At 40.0% G+C, this 21282-nt stretch overlaps 3 protein-coding genes across 5 annotated transcripts; all 3 read left to right on the top strand.

The window, feature by feature from the left end:
• Positions 1-4525: 4525 nt before the first annotated feature.
• Positions 4526-8325, top strand: LOC147300991 (E-selectin-like). Its single transcript, XM_086281505.1, has 12 exons — positions 4526-4592; positions 4684-4756; positions 5088-5492; positions 5649-5753; positions 5851-6042; positions 6158-6343; positions 6465-6653; positions 6737-6922; positions 7041-7247; positions 7337-7516; positions 7589-7710; positions 7794-8325. The coding sequence occupies exons 1-12, from the start codon at positions 4590-4592 to the stop codon at positions 7800-7802; spliced, it is 1857 nt and encodes a 618-aa protein (XP_086137631.1). The 5' UTR covers positions 4526-4589; the 3' UTR covers positions 7803-8325.
• Positions 8326-8489: 164 nt separating this feature from the next.
• On the top strand, positions 8490-13371 carry LOC147300990 (L-selectin). Its single transcript, XM_086281507.1, has 7 exons — positions 8490-9982; positions 10440-10544; positions 11198-11377; positions 12394-12573; positions 12800-12889; positions 12987-13008; positions 13128-13371. The coding sequence occupies exons 1-7, from the start codon at positions 9643-9645 to the stop codon at positions 13168-13170; spliced, it is 960 nt and encodes a 319-aa protein (XP_086137633.1). The 5' UTR covers positions 8490-9642; the 3' UTR covers positions 13171-13371.
• Positions 13372-13612: 241 nt separating this feature from the next.
• LOC147300989 (P-selectin-like) lies at positions 13613-20781 on the top strand. 3 transcript variants are annotated; one of them, XM_086281498.1, is made up of 22 exons: positions 13613-13693; positions 13804-13873; positions 13955-14344; positions 14428-14535; positions 14925-15110; positions 15196-15387; positions 15889-16074; positions 16182-16367; positions 16484-16669; positions 16781-16966; positions 17109-17294; positions 17422-17607; positions 17719-17904; positions 18032-18217; positions 18329-18514; positions 18658-18843; positions 18971-19156; positions 19311-19496; positions 19645-19833; positions 19910-20098; positions 20324-20440; positions 20531-20781. In XM_086281498.1, exons 2-22 carry the CDS (start codon positions 13804-13806, stop codon positions 20593-20595), a joined length of 3738 nt encoding a protein of 1245 aa, XP_086137624.1. In that variant the 5' UTR covers positions 13613-13693; the 3' UTR covers positions 20596-20781. The 3 variants fall into 3 exon arrangements, with proteins under 3 accessions (XP_086137624.1, XP_086137625.1, XP_086137623.1); XM_086281499.1 differs by lacking the exon at positions 13613-13693 and having other exon boundaries at positions 13768-13873; positions 19356-19496; XM_086281497.1 differs by lacking the exon at positions 13613-13693 and having other exon boundaries at positions 13768-13873.
• Positions 20782-21282: the final 501 nt, after the last annotated feature.

Raw genomic sequence — 21282 nt, 5'->3', positions numbered from 1 at the left:
CACACACAAAACACTGGGCCACAGACCCGGTACCGTGACACACATGGACCAACCGGTGTCGGGGTCATTACTCAAAAAACAGTAATGAATTATATATTATTTGTTTCTCTTCTGAAAAGTAATTCAGTGCATTACTTAATTACATAATTCATATGGACTTGATCTGGCTATTGCTCAAAGCATCCTAAAGTCATGCACTCTTCGATGATTTTTACTTTAGATAGATAAATAGTCTGATATAAGCCATTTCATTTGTGCGCAAATGTTGCCAAAGTTTGTTTTGTGTGCCAATTATTTGTAGTCAACATCAGTGGGTGTTGGATTCAGCCAAAGCAGCTCTTTTTGTTACCAATTCTGTTCATAATTTTCATGGACAGAATTTCTAGGTGGAGCCTAGTAGCTGAAGGTTTCTTCCAAGGTGGCCTCAGGATCTCATCTCTGCTTCTTGTGGGTGATGTAGTCCTGCTTTCTTCATGAGGTGGTGGTCTTACACTGGAGCAGTTCATGGCCAAGTGCGAGAATAAGATTGAACTCTTCCAAGTCTGAGTCATATGGCCCTGAAAAAGCCTGAAAACAGTTGAGTTTCCACTTTGGGTTAATGTTGAGTTGCTGCCCATAGTGGAAGACCTTTAATATCACAGAGGTCTTGTTCACAGGTTAGAGGAGAGGGAAGAGGGAGATTGACAGATGGATTTGGATCATGGCTACAGTGATGTGGACACTGCACTGCATGGTGAAGGGAGAGCTGTCCATAAAAGCAAAGCTGTCAGTTTACTAGTCGATCTATGTCCCCACCCTAAACTATGGTTATGAGCTTTGCAGTCCTGAATTTTTTCTTGCTATTTTCCTAGCTGCCATCACGTGTGACAACACTGGGCTCTTGCTTGTGCAGGTAGTAAATTAAAATTTTAGATATAGTTAGATATAGCAGTAAATACTAACAAAAATCAAGGCTGCTACATTGATTCCAATTCTATAAAATCATTACAGTTTATTATTACCAATGACCAGAGCAGTAGCACTACTACCACATACTTATATCACATTCAAAATGCCCATCCAAAGAGTGGTACATGCAGCAGCACATTGGTACTTTTAGTACAATACATTACAGATGGTACATCACTTGTTTTTGCCCTCAACTGTGGAATTTTCCACTCTGCTTGTCCTGATAACAGATACCATAACTGCTCAAGTGAAAATTGAGAAACACTGAAAACAAACTGTCTGAGCTTCAACCATTTAATGGTTTGACTTATTGTTTCTTTGCTTTCCAGTAAATCCTTCTTCTTCTTATTATTATTATGAAATTATTATGATGGCAGTAGTAGTGTCAGACTGATATACCATGCTTTATGACTGCATGATAAAAATAAGAGGTTTATTTTGGGGGGATTTTGTCTGATACGTTGCAGCTGTAAAGGCTCTGTTTAATATGTTGTAAATTATGTAATTTCCTACACCATCTCTTTATCAGTATATGTTATATACAATATTTCTGTACAGTCCTTTCAAAAATAAATGTGAATAAATACAATATAAATATCATGGTACTTTGTGTCTGTGTGTTTATGTGTCTTCAGAGTGCTATTGGTGGTTGAGTGACACCCTTCCTGGAAGGAAGCTGTGGAAGAAATGATATTACAATGATGATCATTGGCGAAGTCCCTGGTGGGAAGATAATACTGTTTTGCCATTTGGTGGAAACATCATCACACCAAACCCAAACCCCATATTCATAACCCTAGCGATAGCCCCATGACCCTAACCCTAATGATGTTTACATCCTAACCCTCAACCCTAACATTGAACCTTTGTTGGATGTTTTCCTGAGTGGACAATAGCAGGGTGTTTTTTCCATGTTGCAAAACTATGACGTCACAAAAATATGATTAGTAACTTGCAGTGTTAAACCTGGACCAACATTAATTATGGTGATGCAGGAACAACACCAACATGAGGATATCAGATACATCATCATCAGATTGCACCTAATGAGGTTCCAAACTGGGTACCTGCAGAGCCAGATAACATACCCTTTCAGGACTGTGTGGAGATACATTGCAAGGAAGAGATAAATGGCCTGTATTTGTATAGCACTTTACTAGTCCCTAAGGACCCCAAAGCGCTTTACATATCCAGTCATCCACCCATTCACACACCGGTGATGGCAGCTACATTGTAGCCACAGCTACCCTGGGGCGCACTGACAGAGGCGAGGCTGCCAGACACCGGCGCCACCGGGCCCTCTGACCACTACTAGTAGGCAACAGGTGAAGCGTCTTGCCCAAGGACACAGCGACCGAGACTGTCCAAGCCAGGGCTCGAACCGGCAACCTTCCGATTACAAGGCGAACTCCCAACTCTTGAGCCACGATCACCCCAAGAGAGACATAACCAAGTGGAACAATGAGAAATAAATGCAGTAACAAGAAAGAATCTGTCGCTACACCTTTTCCTTTCCCGAAGCTCTTTCCTGACTGTTATTTTAGCATTTATTACTTTTAGGTTGTAAATTGCAATCTTGTGCAAAAATTAGTCCTTTAGTGTTATTGCATACTGTATGGAAACCATGTGAAAATACAACTGTCAGCGTCATTCTAGTTTCCAAGGATTGTTGTTATATTTCTGAGTTGCACAAACCACTAACCGCACAAAATTACTAACTTTTTATTCTTAGTTTGTCTTTTTATGTGCCACAAAAAGAGATATGCTGTTTTTCGTAAACTGGAACACATTAAAAAATAACAGCTCTTGATGTTCTCCCACTCCCCCAGTCCATTCTCTGGTAGCGTAAATTTATATCCATTTCACAAAGTTTTATATTGTAGATTCTTCAAAATAGCCACCCTTTGATCTGATTACTGCTTTGCACACTCTTGGCATTCTCTCGATGAGCTTCATGAGGTCGTCACCTCAAATGATTTTCCGACAGTCTTGAAGGAGTTCCCAGAGATGCTGAGCACTTGTTGGCCCTTTTGCCTTCCTTCTGCGCTCCATCTCATCCCAAACCTTCTCGATTGAGTTTAGGTCAGGTGACTGAGGAGGCCAGGCCATCTTGCGCAGCACTCCATCACTCTCCTTCTTGGTCAAATAGCCCTTACACAGCCAGGAGGTGTATTTGGGGTCATTGTCCTGTTAAAAAATAAATGATGGTCTAACGAAACGCAAACTGGATGGGACTGCATGTTGCTGCAGGATGCTGTGGGAGCCACGCTGGTTCTTTTTGCCTTTAATTTTGAATTAATCTCCAACAGTGTCACCACCATACCACCCCTACAACATCACTCCTGCATGCTTCACAGTGGGAACCATGCATGTAGAGACCATCCGTTCACCTTTTCTGTGTCACACTGTTTGCGACTGCACTTGGGGACATATTCAAATGACTGACTGACTGACTTCCAGTTCTTAAAATAATGATGGACTGTCATTTCTCTTCATTAGCTGATTGGTTCTTGTCATAATATGAATTCCGATTTTCCAAATAGAGCTGTCAGCTGTGTACCAACCTGACTTCTGCACAAGCCAACTGATGGTCCAAACCCCATTAAGAAGGCAAGAAATTCCACAAATGAACCCTGACAAGACACACCTGTGAAGTGAAAAGCATTTCAGGTCACTACATCATGAAACTCATTGAGAAAAGGCCAAGGGTTTGAAGCGCTGTCAACAAAGACTTTCAGAAAACTAAAATATAAGACATATTTGGAGTTATTTATAGATTTTTTCTTTGCTGCATAATTCTATATATCTTGCTTCAGATATTTGATTTCAGCATGCATCTACAATGTAGAAAGTAGGGAAAATAAAGAAAAACTATTAAAATGAGATGGTGTGTCCAAACTTTGACTTTTGTAGTGTGTATGTATATATATTTTTATAAACCTGAACCAAAGAACCGACCTCTTTCTCAAATTAATATATTTTCTTTTTATTTTCATCTTCGGCAATTCCATGCAAACCTTTCCCCATCCAGATCAAGGCTCTAACCATTGTTTTTATCTGTTTGGGTCTAAAGGTCTAATCTTTTCCTGCTTTTTGGCTTTCTGTTGGTGGGCACACCCCAACTCATCTATCAAGCCAGCAGACCTTGGAGCTATTCTCTTCCTCTACATTAATGTACGGCAACAGGAAACTGATAATTTTTAAAAACTAATATTTCAGATGTCGAAGTTTAAAAAAATAGTTTTGACTGTTTATCATCGTTACACAGTGTCTAGCTTAGAAACACAACAATTTCAGTGGGAGTAGCATGAACATGCAGTCACCCCATTTGTCACCCCGATTAGCTGCATTGTTGCAGAGCCAAGTAAGCCCCATCTCACCCTAAAAGTCAACCTGGGAGTTCAGTACTGAGAACGACCAGCCAATGCTTTTGTGCAGGAAATGTTTTTAAAGCCTTTTGTGGAATGGAGCAGTATTGGGGGGGATTCCATGGAAACCTTCCAGGTTTCCTGAATGACACTAGAGAAGCGTATAAAACCTGGAAATCCAGTGCATAACGCAGAGAATCATCCCTACACATACTAAGGCTGAAAGCTAGAGAATCAAGTGCCTTCTGGAGTTTATCAGGCATATCATTTAAAATGGTGAGTGGAAGGGATATCAATTTAAATATTATTCATTTTAATGTAAATTAATTTGGTTTTAATTTAATGCACCTTTAAATTATTTTTACAGGATTCCTTCTTTGGACTAACCCATGGATATAAGAGCTCTGCCTCATGGATCAACTTCGCCGTTATTTGTTCAAGTATGTACATTTATTGCCAGAAGAGCCTTGAGCGTCTCAATAAAAAGTTTTAGAACCAGCTAGAATAGGATTGCCCTGTGTTCACTGTACATGTATGACAAAATTGTGGGTGCTCCACACCAAGTGTGCAGGAATAAAATATAAATAGTAAGACAGCAAAAATAAACAACAAATAAGAGAAATTTATACAGGATGAAGAATATATACGGGAGGGACAAAGGCACCCAATACTAAAAACACTCATTAGAGAGCAAATTAGTTAATAGAATTTTTTTAAATCTCTCCTTTTCTCCCCATTTACATCTACTATATGTCACTGTCTCTATTTAAGTGCTGTGCATGTGGACTAGTGTAGAGTCTTGGTCTTACTTCTACTCGGACAACGCAATGACATGGGATGATGCACGAAGCTGGTGCCAGGAGCACTACACGGACATGGTGGCCATCCAGAACCAGGAGGAGCTTGAGCATCTTAACAACTGGCTGCCCAAGAAAAATGGCTACTACTGGATTGGGATTCGTAGGATTAATAATGTCTGGACCTGGGTAGGAACCAACAAGCCTCTGACAGAAGAAGCAACCAACTGGGCAAAAGGAGAACCGAACAATAACGAGGGTGACAAAAACACAGGCATGCATGAGGATTGTGTGGAGATGTATATTAAAAGAGATAAAGAACCAGGCAAGTGGAATGACGAGAGATGTACAAAATCAAAGACTGCTCTGTGCTACACAGGTGAGCAAAAATCACACTCTTGAAAAACTAATTTTTGCTGCTGTGTTGCTGTTCTTTAATAGGTGATCTACTGATCTGAAAGTTAAAAATGATGTTTCTGACATATTGTTTTAGTATATTTACCAACCTTTATAGAAGTACCTCTGCTTTTTCCAGCGGCTTGTAAGATTGACTCCTGTTTCCACGGAGAGTGTGTTGAAACCATCAACAGCCACAAATGTGATTGCTTTGAAGGTTTTTTTGGACACAAGTGTGACCAAGGTGAGAAAAAATCTGATAGCGTAGTTTAAATACATATTTTAAGTCACATAAAGGATTTAATTAATATCCAACTGTGTTGTTGTTTTTTTGTTGTCAGTTGTGCAGTGTAACAAAGGTGAAGTGGTTGTTCCAGATAAAGGACATGTAAATTGCTCTCACAAGTATGGCAGTTTCTCCTATGACTCCTTGTGTCAGTATTCCTGTGAGGAAGGATACAAGCTGAGTGTGCCAGGACCTTTGAGGTGTACTTCCTTAGGAAAATGGTCAGAAAAACCCCCTACATGTGAAAGTGAGTTTAAGTGCTAATAGCTTATAATATTGCTACTACTTTTTGTTACTTTTATTATTTTCTACACAGTGATGGAGTCATGGCGTAATGCTTTATTCCCCTCTGTTGTCTACAGTGATTCAGTGTGAGAAGATGTCAGAGCCGACACATGGATCAATGAAATGCTCCGATCCTCTGGGCTCATTCAGCTATCAGTCCACCTGTACTTTTACCTGTGATGAAGGTTATGTACTGTCTGGATCTCCATCTCTGCAATGTGAAGCATCAGCAAATTGGAATGGATCCCAGCCATACTGTGTTGGTACGGCCACATGTTTTTACCTTTCATCGTTGTGTAGTTTTTGTTATTTGGAGGATGATTTGCATGATGATTAAAATAAAAGCTTTCATTTAACTCCTTCTGTTGCCTCTCTCTTTTGTAGCTGTTCAGTGCACTGCGCTGCAAAACTTGACAAATGGCTTTGTCAGCTGTGGAGAAGATGCTGATACGAGGTTCAGCTACAAAAACACCTGCAGCTTCAGTTGTGACCAAGGTTACCATTTAGTGGGAGCCAGTAGAGTGACCTGCACATCAGGAGGTACATGGAATCAGCAGATTCCTCACTGTGAAGGTAAGAGGAACACGAAAAGTATAACCCACCATCTTCTATATCATGAGGACACGTTCAATAAAATACACATGTTTCTGTGTCAGCCATCCTTTGCCAGAATCCAGAGAGAGAAGCTCCCCTCATCATGCAGTGCAGTGAATCTGAGACTGAACTGCGACCAAACTCCACCTGCAGCTTCAGCTGTGAAGAAGGTTTTGAACTGCAGGGAGCAAACACCATCAAGTGTTCTGAGGACGGACAGTGGAATGAAAACATACCTACATGCAAAGGTCTGAAAGACTAATTATATCAATATTTACTACAAACAGTGTTACTCCAGTTTTTTTCTTGGATTGATTATGTCATGACATATTAGTAATATTTTACTCTTTTGTTTCCCTTTTGTAGCAAAAGGATGTCCTGCTCCAGAGGTCCCAACAAATGGTCAGATAAGCTGCAGCCCTTCTCTGTCTTCATTTCTTAGTCATGACACACCCCATCCACTTGGCATGGTTTGTCATTTTACATGTGATGAAGGACATGAGCTGCAAGGTGCACACAGCATGGAGTGTACACATCCAGGCCAATGGACCTCCAGATCACCAACCTGCACAGGTACATGTGAACCCATTTTACCTGGATTACTTGTTGTTCACAATTTCATTTGCATGTTCAAAGTGACATCTTCCTGTCCTTTACAACAGCTGTTACATGTTTGTTGCTTGAGGCTCCTGAAAACGGTCACATCAGTTGCTCCAGCACTGAGTCAGTTTACAGCTCTCAGTGCTCCTTCACCTGTGACCAAGGCTACTCATTAGAAGGACCTGAGCTGCTGACATGTGATCACCATGGCAACTGGACTGCAGAGAAACCCACCTGCCAAGGTAAATGAGCAACAACAGATCAAAGGGGAAAGCAAAAGTTCACACTATTCACATTTCACTGTGTTTCCACAGCTCCTGCTCCAGTTGCAGCAGTCACTGCTGGTGTAGCCACAGGAGGGATTGCCTTCCTCTCTGGTGTGCCTATGGCTATGTGGATCTTTAAAAAACTGAAGAAATCAAACAAGTTTGAACAGGTTAGAAAAGAATTTACCTCGTTTAAATCATATATGTGTCTTTTGGGGTTTTCTGATTTTTCCTCTTTTCTCTTTTATTACAGCATCTCTGACATAGAGGCTCCTCCACAGAGTTTCCAAGAACAGTATTGACAGCCTAATATAGCAAAAACATGCTATAATAGAAAACTACAGATGGTTTTACGCATTATGTGTAAATTATCATTGTAGTGCATAGCAGCAAATAATTTGATATAGAATTCATGTAATATTTATTTTCTTAAAAAAGCATTATTTTTTAAGGTGGTGTGTGTGTGTGTGTGTGTGTGTGTGTGTGTGTGTGTGTGTGTGTGTGTGTGTGTGTGTGTATCCCAAACTCTACAGTCTGTTGATAATGAGGGCCCTGTGCGCTCCCTACTACACCTAGCTGATCCAGTAATTGCTTTTCCTCCTCTGCATTTATCATCATCTGCCTGTCCTGTCATGATAGCTGAGTGTGTGTGTGTGTGTGTGTGTGTGTGTGTGTGTGTGTGTGTGTGTGTGTGTTCTATTTTTTGACTTTGTTACTGTAACACTTCAAATTTGATGTTTTTTATCTGCTGTTTTCTATGTTCGGAAATGTTCTGATATTCATTTGAAAAAAATATACGGAGGACTAATAAAAAAGTTCAGCCAGTTGTGTCAGTGTCACCACACTGGTAGGAATGCTTAGCCAAGCAGGATGTGTAGTAGTGGGATGTGTAATAGCCTTCTGTGGAGCTAGCCTTCATAGATTGACTCATGATTTCTATCATAAACCAATCTAGTTTCCCAGTTTCAGCCATGACCTTCTACAACCTCCTGGGTTTTTTTCAGGGGTTGAGGAAGGATGTGTTTTGAAAAATTCCCAGATCTCTTGCCAAAACATCGACCTTTCCATCATAAACTTCATGACAAAGCAGAATAAACATATAAAAGTGAGCGGTATTCAAAGAAGGAACAATTATATTCCTAGGTATTCTTTTTTTCTCTCCCAGAGTTCATTGTTTAAAAAAATTCAGTCTCTTTTACTTTAGTTGGACAGGAACTCACATCTCGCATCTTTCATAAGTCTAAAGTTGTCTCGAAGGACACTGCCGTTAAAAAGAGTTTCCATTACATCAATATGTCAGGATATGGAGAAGACGTGTTTTTGAAAACAGACAAGAAAACACTCATTCTAGCCACAAATGAAAGGCTTAAAAATTCCCATTTAAACACTAAAAAGTGTTTCAAAGGCTGTAGTCCAACCTCTATGAGTAAGCACCTTGTGGCATTGTGTACCTTTTCTTCATTAAAATCTGCCCCTGAAACCACCTTTACTAGAAATAGGTGGGGTTTCCCTAAAGGTTTGTTAAAGTCATTAAAATATTCAGTAAATCATTCGTTACATGCATTCAGCCTGAACAGCAAACATCCAGTTATTGTATGATAATGTTGCTCTGAATGGCAAACGAGAACATATAAAAGCCTGACACTGGTCCTTAGTTTCGTCTAACAACCTTTACATTTTTCTGCTGTAACGCTTTTTGTTTTATGTTTGAGTTGATCAGAAAAAACAGGGATTTAACTTATGTAGGAGTTTGTGTCAAACAGTTCAAAGGACAATATTATAATATTAATTCTGGGTAAGTCACAATTTTCTTATTCAGCAACTCTCCGTGGTGACATTCATTAGTACTTTTGAAAATATAGTCTTTCCCCCCCGTTGTACAGACAGTAAATTTCTCTTTGAAGATGAAGTGGACATTAATCCTCATCTTTGGTAAGTTTTAATTCCAGTTCCAGTGAAATGTGTGGCTGCTGGGCAAAGACCGGCTGACACGTGTCAGAAAACTTTATTAATTATCACATTAAAAGCTGTTCTGAACATTTGCAGGTAGTTGCTTGGCTGAGACTACTCTGTGCTGGACGTATCACTACTCAAACGAGACAATGAACTGGACCCAGGCCAGAGAGTGGTGCCAGAAATATTTCACAGACATGGTGGTCATCCAAAACCAAGCGGAGAATGATTATCTGGTCTCCATCCTGCCAGAGAAAAGAAGCTCCCCATATTTCTGGATTGGAATCACTAGAAACCATATGAATGAAAGCTGGATTTGGATTGGGAATAACAGCACGTGGATTGGTAACAATTCATGGGCACCAAATGAACCAAATAATGTCCATGCAACAGAGTTTTGTGTAGAGATCTACACTAACACAGGAGAAAATCGAGGGAAGTGGAACGATGAGAAATGTAGCAAATCAAAATATGCAGCGTGTTTTAAAAGTACGTAAACCTGTCATATAGTAATTCCTGTACAGTTTTTTACCACATTTTTAATTCTGCTTTGTTGATTTTTTTTCTTTTTGCTATATCATAACTTTATATTTTCATGAAAAAGCATGGCTGATTTCCTTTAAGGTGATAACTTGATTTCAGAATAGTTTTTACATGTTCATAATATTTGTTTTAAATATTATTTTAATTTGTTATTGAAGTAAATTGTTGTATTTTTGTTTACATATTATTTTAATGTGCTATCCACCATTACAGTAATGTCAGATATTTTTTGTTTGCATTGTTTAACTTTTCTAACATCTTCAGGATAACATGTCTTGTCTTAAAACTAATTTCTTTTAATATCTATTATTAAAAAAGAAATAAAGTGTCTTCTATACAAAGAAAAGCTGTGAAGGTTTTATAGTGATAAGTGACCTTATATTGGTGTGCTTTTTCTTAAAAGCCCAGTGCAATGAATCATCCTGTGAAAGAGGAAGATGCCAGGAGGCAATCAACAGTACAACCTGCCTCTGTGAACGTGGTTTTAAGGGAGACAGGTGCCAAACACGTGAGCAATTTAGTGTTATTTATTATAATGCATAAAGAGTTGCCATTTACAGTTATTAGTAATGTGTGAAACAATGTGCAGGCATACTTGCACGGAGGAAACAAGTAATCGTAACAGAGTTGTATATTCCAACACACACGCTTTGAGATATGCACAATTTTTTATGCTCTACATATATAAGTGACTCGTGTTGTTTTTCTTCAAAAACTGAAATTATCATTATTAAGCCTACATCAGTATGAACACAAAAACCCAATATAAATGCTTTAAAATGTGTTATTTTCATATTACAAACCTGTTACAAGACATTACATAATGCCCTGCATACCTGTTTGTGCCCTCAGCTGTGGATTTTCCTCAGCTTGAGAACAGATACTAAAGCCGCTCAAGAGAAAATCAAACGTTCAACACAACATGTCGATTTAACTGGAACCCAGGTTTTGTCCTGAGTGCTCCCCCCCTTATCGTACAATTAGATATAGAAGTAAATACTTAAAAACAGATTTAGTTTAACTGCTACACTTATTCTGTTTTCAGCGACTCATTATCCACATTCTTATATAACATTAAAATGTGCATACACCAGCATGTTTGTGCTTTGAAATGTTTTATAAACCATTACAAGATGTTGCGTAACTTGTTTGTGTCCTTAGCTGTGGAATGCCTCCCTCTCTCTGAGCCTTATAATGGATACCATAGCTGCTCAAGAGGAAATCAAACCTTCAACACGACCTGTCGATTAAAGTGTCACCCTGGCTTCTTCATAAATGGCTCGTCATTTGTCACTTGTGAAGACACTGGGGACTGGAGTGGGCCAAGACTTACTTGTGCAGGTAATTTCATGAAATCATCTAAAAGTTTAAAGGTTCTTGAAAATACACAGGTTTGTTTTCATAAGCGCTGTGCTTCCAGTGAAGCATTTTAAGTTACTGTTACCACTGATTAGAGCGGTAGTAATACCAAACTGTAACATCACATTAAAAATAAAGTACACTTATTGGGCCGAAATACTAATGAGGATTAAAAAAAGTCATGGGTTCTGAGATTGAGTTTTGCTTTGCTACAATATATATTTGGGAAATGTACCAGTTGAGATGAATAGGAAAGATAAACACCTTTTTAAAATATTCCCGGCAGCAAGTAAAAAAGCAATAACTAGAAGATGGCTGGACAAGGACCCACCAACGGTTGGAGAGTGGTCAGCCATAGTAAAAGACATTTGTGAAATGGAAAAGATGACCTTTTCTCTAAGACTCTGTAAAGACAAATTTCAAAGATATTGGTCAAAATGGTTTTCGAATATGCGAAAGGGTTGTGAATAATGTAGGAAAAGGATCTTATTCATTCCCTTCCCATTCTGTTTTCATTTAACCTGATTTTATGTCAAAGGGTATACATGCACGAGTATGCATGCATGCACATGTAGATATGTATTATGTATGTATATGTAGATGTGTATGTAGATACTTGAAAGTATATGTGAGTATGTATATAGACGTAGGTATGGGGGTGAAGATGCACGGTGTGTCTCCAAGTGGAAAAACTACATTTTAGTAACTTCCCATAGCCCTGGGTGAGCCCCTCCCTCCATTATTTTTTATTATTTGTTTATTTATCTTATTTATCTTATTATTTTTACTTCTAGTTAGTTGTTTACCTTTTTCCCTTGCTGTGTCTGTGTAAATGTTAATGTTCCTGTTCCTAAAAATAAATAAATAAAAATAAAGTATAAATAAATAAATAAATAAAAATAAAGTATAAAAAAATAAAAAAATAAAAATAAAGTACAGTGCTTTAAAATGTATTATAACATACTGTAAGATGTTGTATAACCTGTTTGTGCCCTCAGCTGTGGAGTGTCCCCCTCTACCTCAAACTTATAATGGATCCCATAACTGCTCCAGAGGAAATCAGACATTCAAGACAACCTGTCATTTTAAGTGTGACCCTGGCTTCTTCGTGATTGGCTCACCAGCCGTCACTTGTGGAGAGACCAGAGTCTGGAGTGGCCCAAGACCTACTTGTACAAGTAATTTCAAAAAAATCATGTAAATGTTTGTAAAATGTTGTTAAACATTAAACATGGCGGCCGGCCATTTCATGTATGGTTTTTATAGTTTCTTTGCCATAAGAACTGTGCTTCCAGTAACTCATGCTAAATCATTTTGATGGAAAGCAGTAGTTTTGACATGTACATGAATGATGTGCTGTAATGTATAACTGAATGGTAAAAATTGCTTTCCCCTCTTTTTCAGGCTATAAACAGGCTTTGCTGGCTTTAGCTGGATGTGGAGCCCTCTCTACCTTCTGCTGCATCTGTTTTTGTTGCATAAAACACAGACAAAGTCAGTCATTCTCAACTACTCTCTATACAAATAAAACATTCAGTGCAATCTTATTGCAACACCCCTCAAAAGTAATCCATTTCTCTGTTTCTCACAGGAAAGAAACTTTCCCAAGAAAGGTCAGTGTTGAAATTATACGTTTGTCTTAAGCTGCTCCACCCTTTCTCACAGCCTTTGCTGACTTAGTATTCAAAGAATTTGGGGGAAAAATCTAAGAACATTGTTCTGTCCTGCACAGGCTGCCCGAAGAAGGAAGTCCACCCTGTGATACACAACCGTAAACAACGTCCCACGCCTTAATTAGAATATATTTGACACCAAGACAGTTCACTTAGAGATTGAGGAAATCGGTCTCCTTGCATCATGCACTGGATGCTGATTTAAATATCAGCCAGCTAAGGCTTTTACCTAATATGTTGTAAAAGTTACATTTGATATGTTGCATACTTATAAATTATGTAATTGTGTATATTCGATGGTTTGTCATCATGGTATGGTTCAGACATGTGTGCCGCATTCTTGTAAATTGCTTTGAAATGTAAATGTGAATAAAAATAATGTTTTAGTGACTGTGTCTGCATGTCTTTTTCTGAATATATAATTATCTTTGGATGTGTGCATGCATGTGTGGAGGGTGCTGTGAGTGGTTGAGTGAAACCCTTCCTGAAAGGAAGCTGTGGTAGAAATGATATTACAAAATTGGACGTTGGCTCAGTCCCTGGAGGACAGATAATACTGTTTTGCCATTTACTGAAGAGGTGAGAGTTAAATGCCAAGAATTAGTAACTAAAGACGGCTCAGAAGGTAAGACACGTAACGGCTGTTCATTCATACCTATAGAAATTGATACTGTACCCTCATTCTCACATATAGCAGCCATGTGTCGTTCTCAGTTGTTTTTCTTTGTATTTCAGATGTCAGGTGATGTAAGACAAAACTCGCATTGTAACGCACTGATAGCTACACTGATTGTGTTTGCTGTAGGTAAGCCTGCGTAATACACACACCAAACACTTTTCTTCACCAGTCCACATTTATCTTACTGTCCTTATGCTACATTTTTAGACTTGAGTAGTAGGAAAGGAGGTGTGCAAGCATGGACATACAACTACAGCACTGGTCCAAACCAGAACTGGTACGAGGCTCGCAAGTGGTGCCAGAAGTTCTTCACGGATATGGTTGCCATTCAGAACCAAGAGGAGACCAATTTCCTCAATGATCTGCTACCATTTAATCCAAAATATTACTGGATAGGGATTCACAGAGTGGCTGGATTGTGGACCTCAGTAAACACCAGTCAGAGTGTACCTGAAGAGGCTCAAAACTGGGCATCAGCAGAGCCAGATACCATACCCCGTCAGGACTGTGTGGAGATATACATTAAGAGGGCGAGAGACACAGCCAAGTGGAACAATGAGAACTGCAATAAGTTGAAAGGAGCTGTCTGCTACACCGGTAGGATACTTTTCACTTAGTTTGATGGAAAACTTTGGCAGTAAATGTAATACAGCATCTGACACCTTTTGTGTGATTTGCAGCCTCTTGCAAACATGAGTCTTGTAGTGCTCATGCAGACTGTGTGGAAAGCATTGGAAGCCACATCTGCAAGTGCCATCCTGGTTTCCGAGGCCTACGCTGTGAAGAGGGTAAGCTGATAAGATCTGTAGAATATTGCAATATGCAATCCAAATATACAACTATTAAATTAAAATAACCAGCCGGGATTAGCCTGATATTTCATTCTGACCACCTCAGACTTATTTAATGAAGTTACCAGACAACTCAGCCACAAGAGTCCCCATAACAAGTGATTGATTTTGAATAATATTGACCATCTTTAAGTCTTCGTTTTATATCTGAATGGCATAGAACCTCACCGTAGCAGTCCATTTAGGGTTCGATTGTTATTAATTTGTCCCTCATTTGTTCCTCGGGAACTTCTGTATTTTAGTTTTAGCCTACTGACAATTGTTAAAGATATTTTTGCAAACCTAAACAAAAGACATGAACTAATTTTTATTTGTTTTATCTTCAGCGATCACATGCAAACCTTTTCCGCATCCAGATCAAGGGTCTCTCCGCTGTTCTAATCCCTATGGGTCTAATCATCTTAACTCTTCCTGCCATTTTCTCTGTGAAGTTGGATTTCGGTTAATAGGCGCGCCTCAACTGATTTGCCAAGCCAATGGGCTCTGGAACCACCCTGTTCCTCTGTGTCAAGGTATGGCAACAGGAAACCAGCTGTTTTTAAAAACTGATATTTCAGATGGCAAAGTTACAAAACATATTTTGACTGCTTATCATAGTTGCACAGTGTCCAAATTTGAAATACACCAACTTCAGCGCGAGTAGCATGAACTGCAGCCACCCCATCGCAGCCTTCAGCTACAACTCAACCTGTGAGTTCAGTTGTGATGAAGGCTATGAACTGATTGGGCAGAACCAGATCATCTGTGACCACACTGGCCAATGGACAGCCACTGTTCCAGTCTGTACAGGTAAAGTTGTCATTGCCTTTGAATTTAAATCATTCTGTATGGTGGTTAATTAGTTTACTCATTTTTATTTTTAGTTAAATTGATTATAGCTTTCATTTTGTGTGTCTGTGTGTGTATTTGAGTGTCACTTACTTTTCACAGAACTTGTGTAATACTTGAACCCTTTTTACAGATTTACTTTCGAGATATACTACTGCATAACTGCACTCAGTCCACTTTCACATCCTGTCTGGACTGTGCAGCAGATTAGCTTTAGGTCACGCCTGTCATCACTCCACTTCACACTCATTTAAGTCCGTGCTGGACAAACACTGATTTTTTTTTCATGGGTCGGTAAACTGTTTTGTTGTTTTTTCTTTGACCGTAAATGATCTCAGCATGATGATTAAGCTATGTTTGTGAAAGCACAGTCATAACATACAGTTGTTCAAACTGACATTTTATATAAGAGCACTGATCTGCATTATGTGAACTATGAGTGATATCTGTGTCTCACCACAGTGAGAAAATGCTCCCCAGTTTTCTCTCCTGCTATGGGCCACATGACCTGCGTTGACCCTGTGGAGCCTTTCTCTTATGGCTCATGGTGTAACTTCACCTGCAAGGAGGGTTACTATTTAACTGGGGACAAGGTACTCAGCTGTCTGACCTTGGGACAATGGAGCAAGCCTACACCTACATGTACAGGTGTGTCGCAAACTACTCTGCTGTACCACAAAGCAGCACACGCTTTCTGGATAGAAATAAAAATTGCATGCTGTGATGTTGAAAGAACAGTGTTTCCTCTTTTCTAGTGGTACAGTGCAACAGTCTTCAGGCTCCACCTCATGCCTATCTGCAATGCCATGACCCTATAAACAAGCACAGCTACACCTCAATATGCACTGTTCAGTGTGAAGAAGGATTTGATCTAATTGGTACAAATGTGACAAAATGTTCTTCACAGGGTAACTGGAGTCATGCACTTCCTGTTTGCCTGGGTATGACTAAATGCTGATATACATACTATATAATTTGAAAACTTTTTTTTTTTACTGTTTTGAATGTGAACCACAGGTTAAGAAGCTGCCTCTTCTTATGTCTGTCTTTCTTTAAGCTAAGAAATGTACTCCAATTAGTTCTCCTTCTCATGGCTCCATATCATGTTCTGACCCAAATGGTTCCTTCAGTTTTGGTTCTGTGTGCACATCAACATGTGATGAGGGCTTTCTGCTGAATGGGACGTCCAGCACTGAGTGCACCTCCATGGGCATGTGGAGTACAGACATTCCACCTTGCTTGGGTAAAGAACACGCTAAAAGCTTGTAGTCTCATGGTTCAGTTTGCATTACAACAATTTTTCACTAAATCAACTTAATACCTTGTGTACATCTTTCCTTTTGTTCATCTCCAGCTAAGAAATGCCCCACACTGAACTCTCCTGCTCACGGATCCATAATTTGCTCTGATCCTCATGGAGAGTTCAGTTTTGGTTCTCGTTGCACAACAACCTGTGATGAAGGTTTTATCTTAAATGGAACTGCTGTCACTGAGTGCACGGCTATGAGCAACTGGAGCACAGACATCCCACATTGCTTGGGTAAAAAACATTCTAAATCCATGCTTCTCAATTGTTTAGTTAATAAAAGAGCTTGTACTTTCAAGGTTCACAGAGGGTCCAATTACCACTTGATTAAAAAACGTATTGCTGACCTTCTACCCTGCCTGTTCCCTCCCTCCAGCTAATAAATGCCCCACACTGAACTCTCCTGCTCACGGATCCATAATTTGCTCTGATCCTCATGGAGAGTTCAGTTTTGGTTCTCGTTGCACGACAACGTGTGATGAAGGATTTGTGCTGAATGGGACAGCTGACACCGAATGCACTGCTATGAGCAACTGGAGCACAGACATACCTCAATGTCTGGGTAGGAAAAAACCCTCTATCAATAATAAGTGATCAGACAATCAAAGATAAATGCTTAATTTAAAGGTTTCAATGGCATGATGCCTTTTCTTTGTCTTGGTACCTCTGTGTCTTCATTCCTCTTGCAGCTAGACGGTGTCCCACTCTGAACTCACCCTCTCGTGGGTCCTTAGTCTGCTCTAATCCCCACAGAGAGTACAGTTTTGCTTCTGTGTGCACATCAACATGTGATGAGGGCTTTCTGCTGAATGGGACGTCCAGCACTGAGTGCACCTCCATGGGCATGTGGAGTACAGACATTCTACCTTGCTTGGGTAAAGAACACGCTAAAAGCTTGTAGTTTCATGGTTCAGTTTGCATTACAACAATTTTTCACTAAATCAGCTTAATACCTTGTGTACATCTTTCTTTTTGTTCATCTCCAGCTAAGAAATGCCCCACACTGAACTCTCCTGCTCACGGATCCATAATTTGCTCAGATCCTCATGGAAAGTTCAGTTTTGGTTCTCATTGCACGACAACGTGTGATGAAGGATTTGTGCTGAATGGGACAGCTGACACCGAGTGCACGGCTATGAGCAACTGGAGCACAGACATACCTCAATGTCTGGGTAGGAAAAAACCCTCCATCAATAATAAGTGATCAGACAATCAAAGATAAATGCTTAATTTAAAGGTTTCAATGGCATGATGCCTTTTCTTTGTCTTGGTACCTCTGTGTCTTCATTCCTCTTGCAGCTAGACGGTGTCCCACTCTGAACTCACCCTCTCATGGGTCCTTAGTCTGCTCTAATCCCCACAGAGAGTACAGTTTTGCTTCTGTGTGCACATCAACATGTGATGAGGGCTTTCTGCTGAATGGGACGTCCAGCACTGAGTGCACCTCCATGGGCATGTGGAGTACAGACATTCCACCTTGCTTGGGTAAAGAACACGCTAAAAGCTTGTAGTCTCATGGTTCAGTTTGCATTACAACAATTTTTCACTAAATCAACTTAATACCTTGTGTACATCTTTCTTTTTGTTCATCTCCAGCTAAGAAATGCCCCACACTGAACTCTCCTGCTCACGGATCCATAATTTGCTCTGATCCTCATGGAGAGTTCAGTTTTGGTTCTCGTTGCACGACAACCTGTGATGAAGGTTTTATCTTAAATGGAACTGCTGTCACTGAGTGCACGGCTATGAGCAACTGGAGCACAGACATCCCACATTGCTTGGGTAAAAAAACATTCTAAATCCATGCTTCTCAATTGTTTAGTTAATAAAAGAGCTTGTACTTTCAAGGTTCACAGAGGGTCCAATTACCACTTGATTAAAAAACGTATTGCTGACCTTCTACCCTGCCTGTTCCCTCCCTCCAGCTAAGAAATGCCCCACACTGAACTCTCCTGCTCACGGATCCATAATTTGCTCTGATCCTCATGGAAAGTTCAGTTTTGGTTCTCGTTGCACGACAACGTGTGATGAAGGATTTGTGCTGAATGGGACAGCTGACACCGAGTGCACGGCTATGAGCAACTGGAGCACAGACATACCTCAATGTCTGGGTAGGAAAAAACCCTCCATCAATAATAAGTGATCAGACAATCAAAGATAAATGCTTAATTTAAAGGTTTCAATGGCATGATGCCTTTTCTTTGTCTTGGTACCTCTGTGTCTTCATTCCTCTTGCAGCTAGACGGTGTCCCACTCTGAACTCACCCTCTCATGGGTCCTTAGTCTGCTCTAATCCCCACAGAGAGTACAGTTTTGCTTCTGTGTGCACATCAACATGTGCAGAAGGTTTTGTGCTAAATGGTACAGCTATCACAGAGTGCACATCTCAAGGCAGGTGGAACAGAGCTGTTCCCCATTGCTTAGGTAAAAACACTCTTTGTATCAATATCCAGTGTATCAGAAACAGACCGATAAACTCCTTTTTCCATAATTTAAATTGCACAGCTACACTTTTTTCTTAAAGAAGCTAATAATCTGCTCTGTTCCTCTATGTGCTGTGAGTTTTTTTCCTTTATAGCTGAAAGGTGTCCTATTCTCACTCCTCCTTCTCATGGGACTTTAGACTGCTCTCATTCTCATGGCGAGTTCAGTTTTGGCTCTAGGTGCACATCAACCTGTGAGGATGGCTTTCTGCTAACTGGAATTCCTGACACTGAATGCACCTCTGCGGGCACATGGAGCACAGAAATACCAGGCTGTCAGGGTAATAAACCAAAACATGATACGGTTGCCATCCACATAAAGTCCTTCTTAATCTGTGTCCATACATTAAATAGTTCCAAACTCTACACCACCCGGAAAGTCAAAAGTGAAGCTGTACTGAGCCTATACTGTTTTTATGTTATCCACAGCACGCCAATGCCCCCTGCTGGCCAAATCACCACAGCATGGGAGGATGAACTGCAGCCATCTGAACTCTCCTTTCAGTTATGGCTCACAGTGTGACTTTAAATGTAATAAAGGTTTCTGGCTGAAAGGAAGATCTTCTATGATGTGCAACACCTCAGGCCACTGGAATCAGGATCCACCCACCTGTCGACGTAAGTGCATAGCAATACTTTGAATGTTATTACATATTCATTGATCTTATGTAATTGTAGTTGCTGTCCTTTTTAGCTGTGCAGTGTAAGGCCATCCGTGCCTTCTCCTCAGACCTGTCTATGAATTGCTCTCATCCTCTGGGGAATTTCAGCTTTAGCTCTGAATGCGTTTTCAGCTGTAAAGATGGATTCACCCTCAATGGCACAGCAGTGATGCTTTGCTCTGCCACTGGGATCTGGAATGACAGCCTGCCCAGCTGCACAGGTAAATTATTCTCTGTAGTTTAAAATGTTATTTCCCCCGTAATTTATAAATGACACCATTTTCTAAGATAGGAGTCTTCTCTTGCACACTGTGTGGTGTGATACAGGCAAAACCCAAACTAATATCAACATACACTATAAAACAATGACTTCTGCTGGCCATGAAGTATACACTGAGAACAGTTCCCTAAAGCTTCATTAAAATCTTTATGTGATCCCACGCCAGGTATGTCGATAGGGACTGCCATGTTGCTGTACACTGGCGCAGGGGCGGGAATTGCTGTTGTGATACTTCTCCTGATAGGACTGACTGTGTTGATCATGAAACAATTTAAGAAAACAGGTGAAACTTACTGTAGTGATGCACATTTACACATACAGTGTGGTGTAGCAGGGTGAGCACACTTCTAATCCCATCTTTTCATCTTTGTAGGAAATATGATCACTTCTGATGTCCCGACATGGGGTGAAAGAGAGAATCCAGCATTTGAGTTTTGACCTCTTGTTCCTTTTTTGAGATGTGATTTTACTTTTTGCTTGTTATTATTATTATTCTAAGAAGCTTGGTAGTTACTGCATCTACTTGCTCTCGCTTAAGCAATAGCAATTCATATGACAGACTTCATCCACGATACATAAAGTATGTCTACAGCTGTTGCATTAGGTCCTCCCTGAAAATTTCCAAAAGTCAATAAAATTTTAAAAAATCTCAGAAAACTGTTGTTTCATTTGCTTTTTCATTGTTTTATGTTTACTCTTCCCCGACTCATTCAGTCCCATTTTACTGCTGGCATTCTTTCAGCTATGTCCAGTATCATGTGGTACAATCTGGAATAACCCTGTCCTGTCAGGTCGTCATCAGAAATTCATATTTTACACATTTGGCATTTGAATGCTGTGGGGTCAATTGGGAATGTTCCCAGAAATCTCTAGGCTTGCCGAAATGCCGTTAACTGTCAATTTAGCACATTTGGTGACCAGAAAGCTCCCATCATAGGATATGGTGAGGAGGTGATCAACTCAGTGTCAAAATGGGCACTGATCCCACAATGACTACCCCCACCCATTACACTGATTATTGAAATGTGTGTCATATTTGTGAATATGTAAGTCCAGTGGCTGAAATGATACATTTCCATGGTATGGCTGTATCTACTGCATTAAACCTTGCTGGTCTATGTGTGC

The sequence above is a fragment of the Aulonocara sp. 'chitande type north' Nkhata Bay genome, linkage group LG23, assembly GCF_057382095.1.
Source record: "Aulonocara sp. 'chitande type north' Nkhata Bay isolate Kocher_YH1m ecotype deep benthic linkage group LG23, A_spYH_male_GT1.1, whole genome shotgun sequence".
NCBI lineage: Eukaryota > Metazoa > Chordata > Actinopteri > Cichliformes > Cichlidae > Aulonocara > Aulonocara sp. 'chitande type north' Nkhata Bay.
This window is presented reverse-complemented; position numbering and strand designations above follow the sequence as displayed.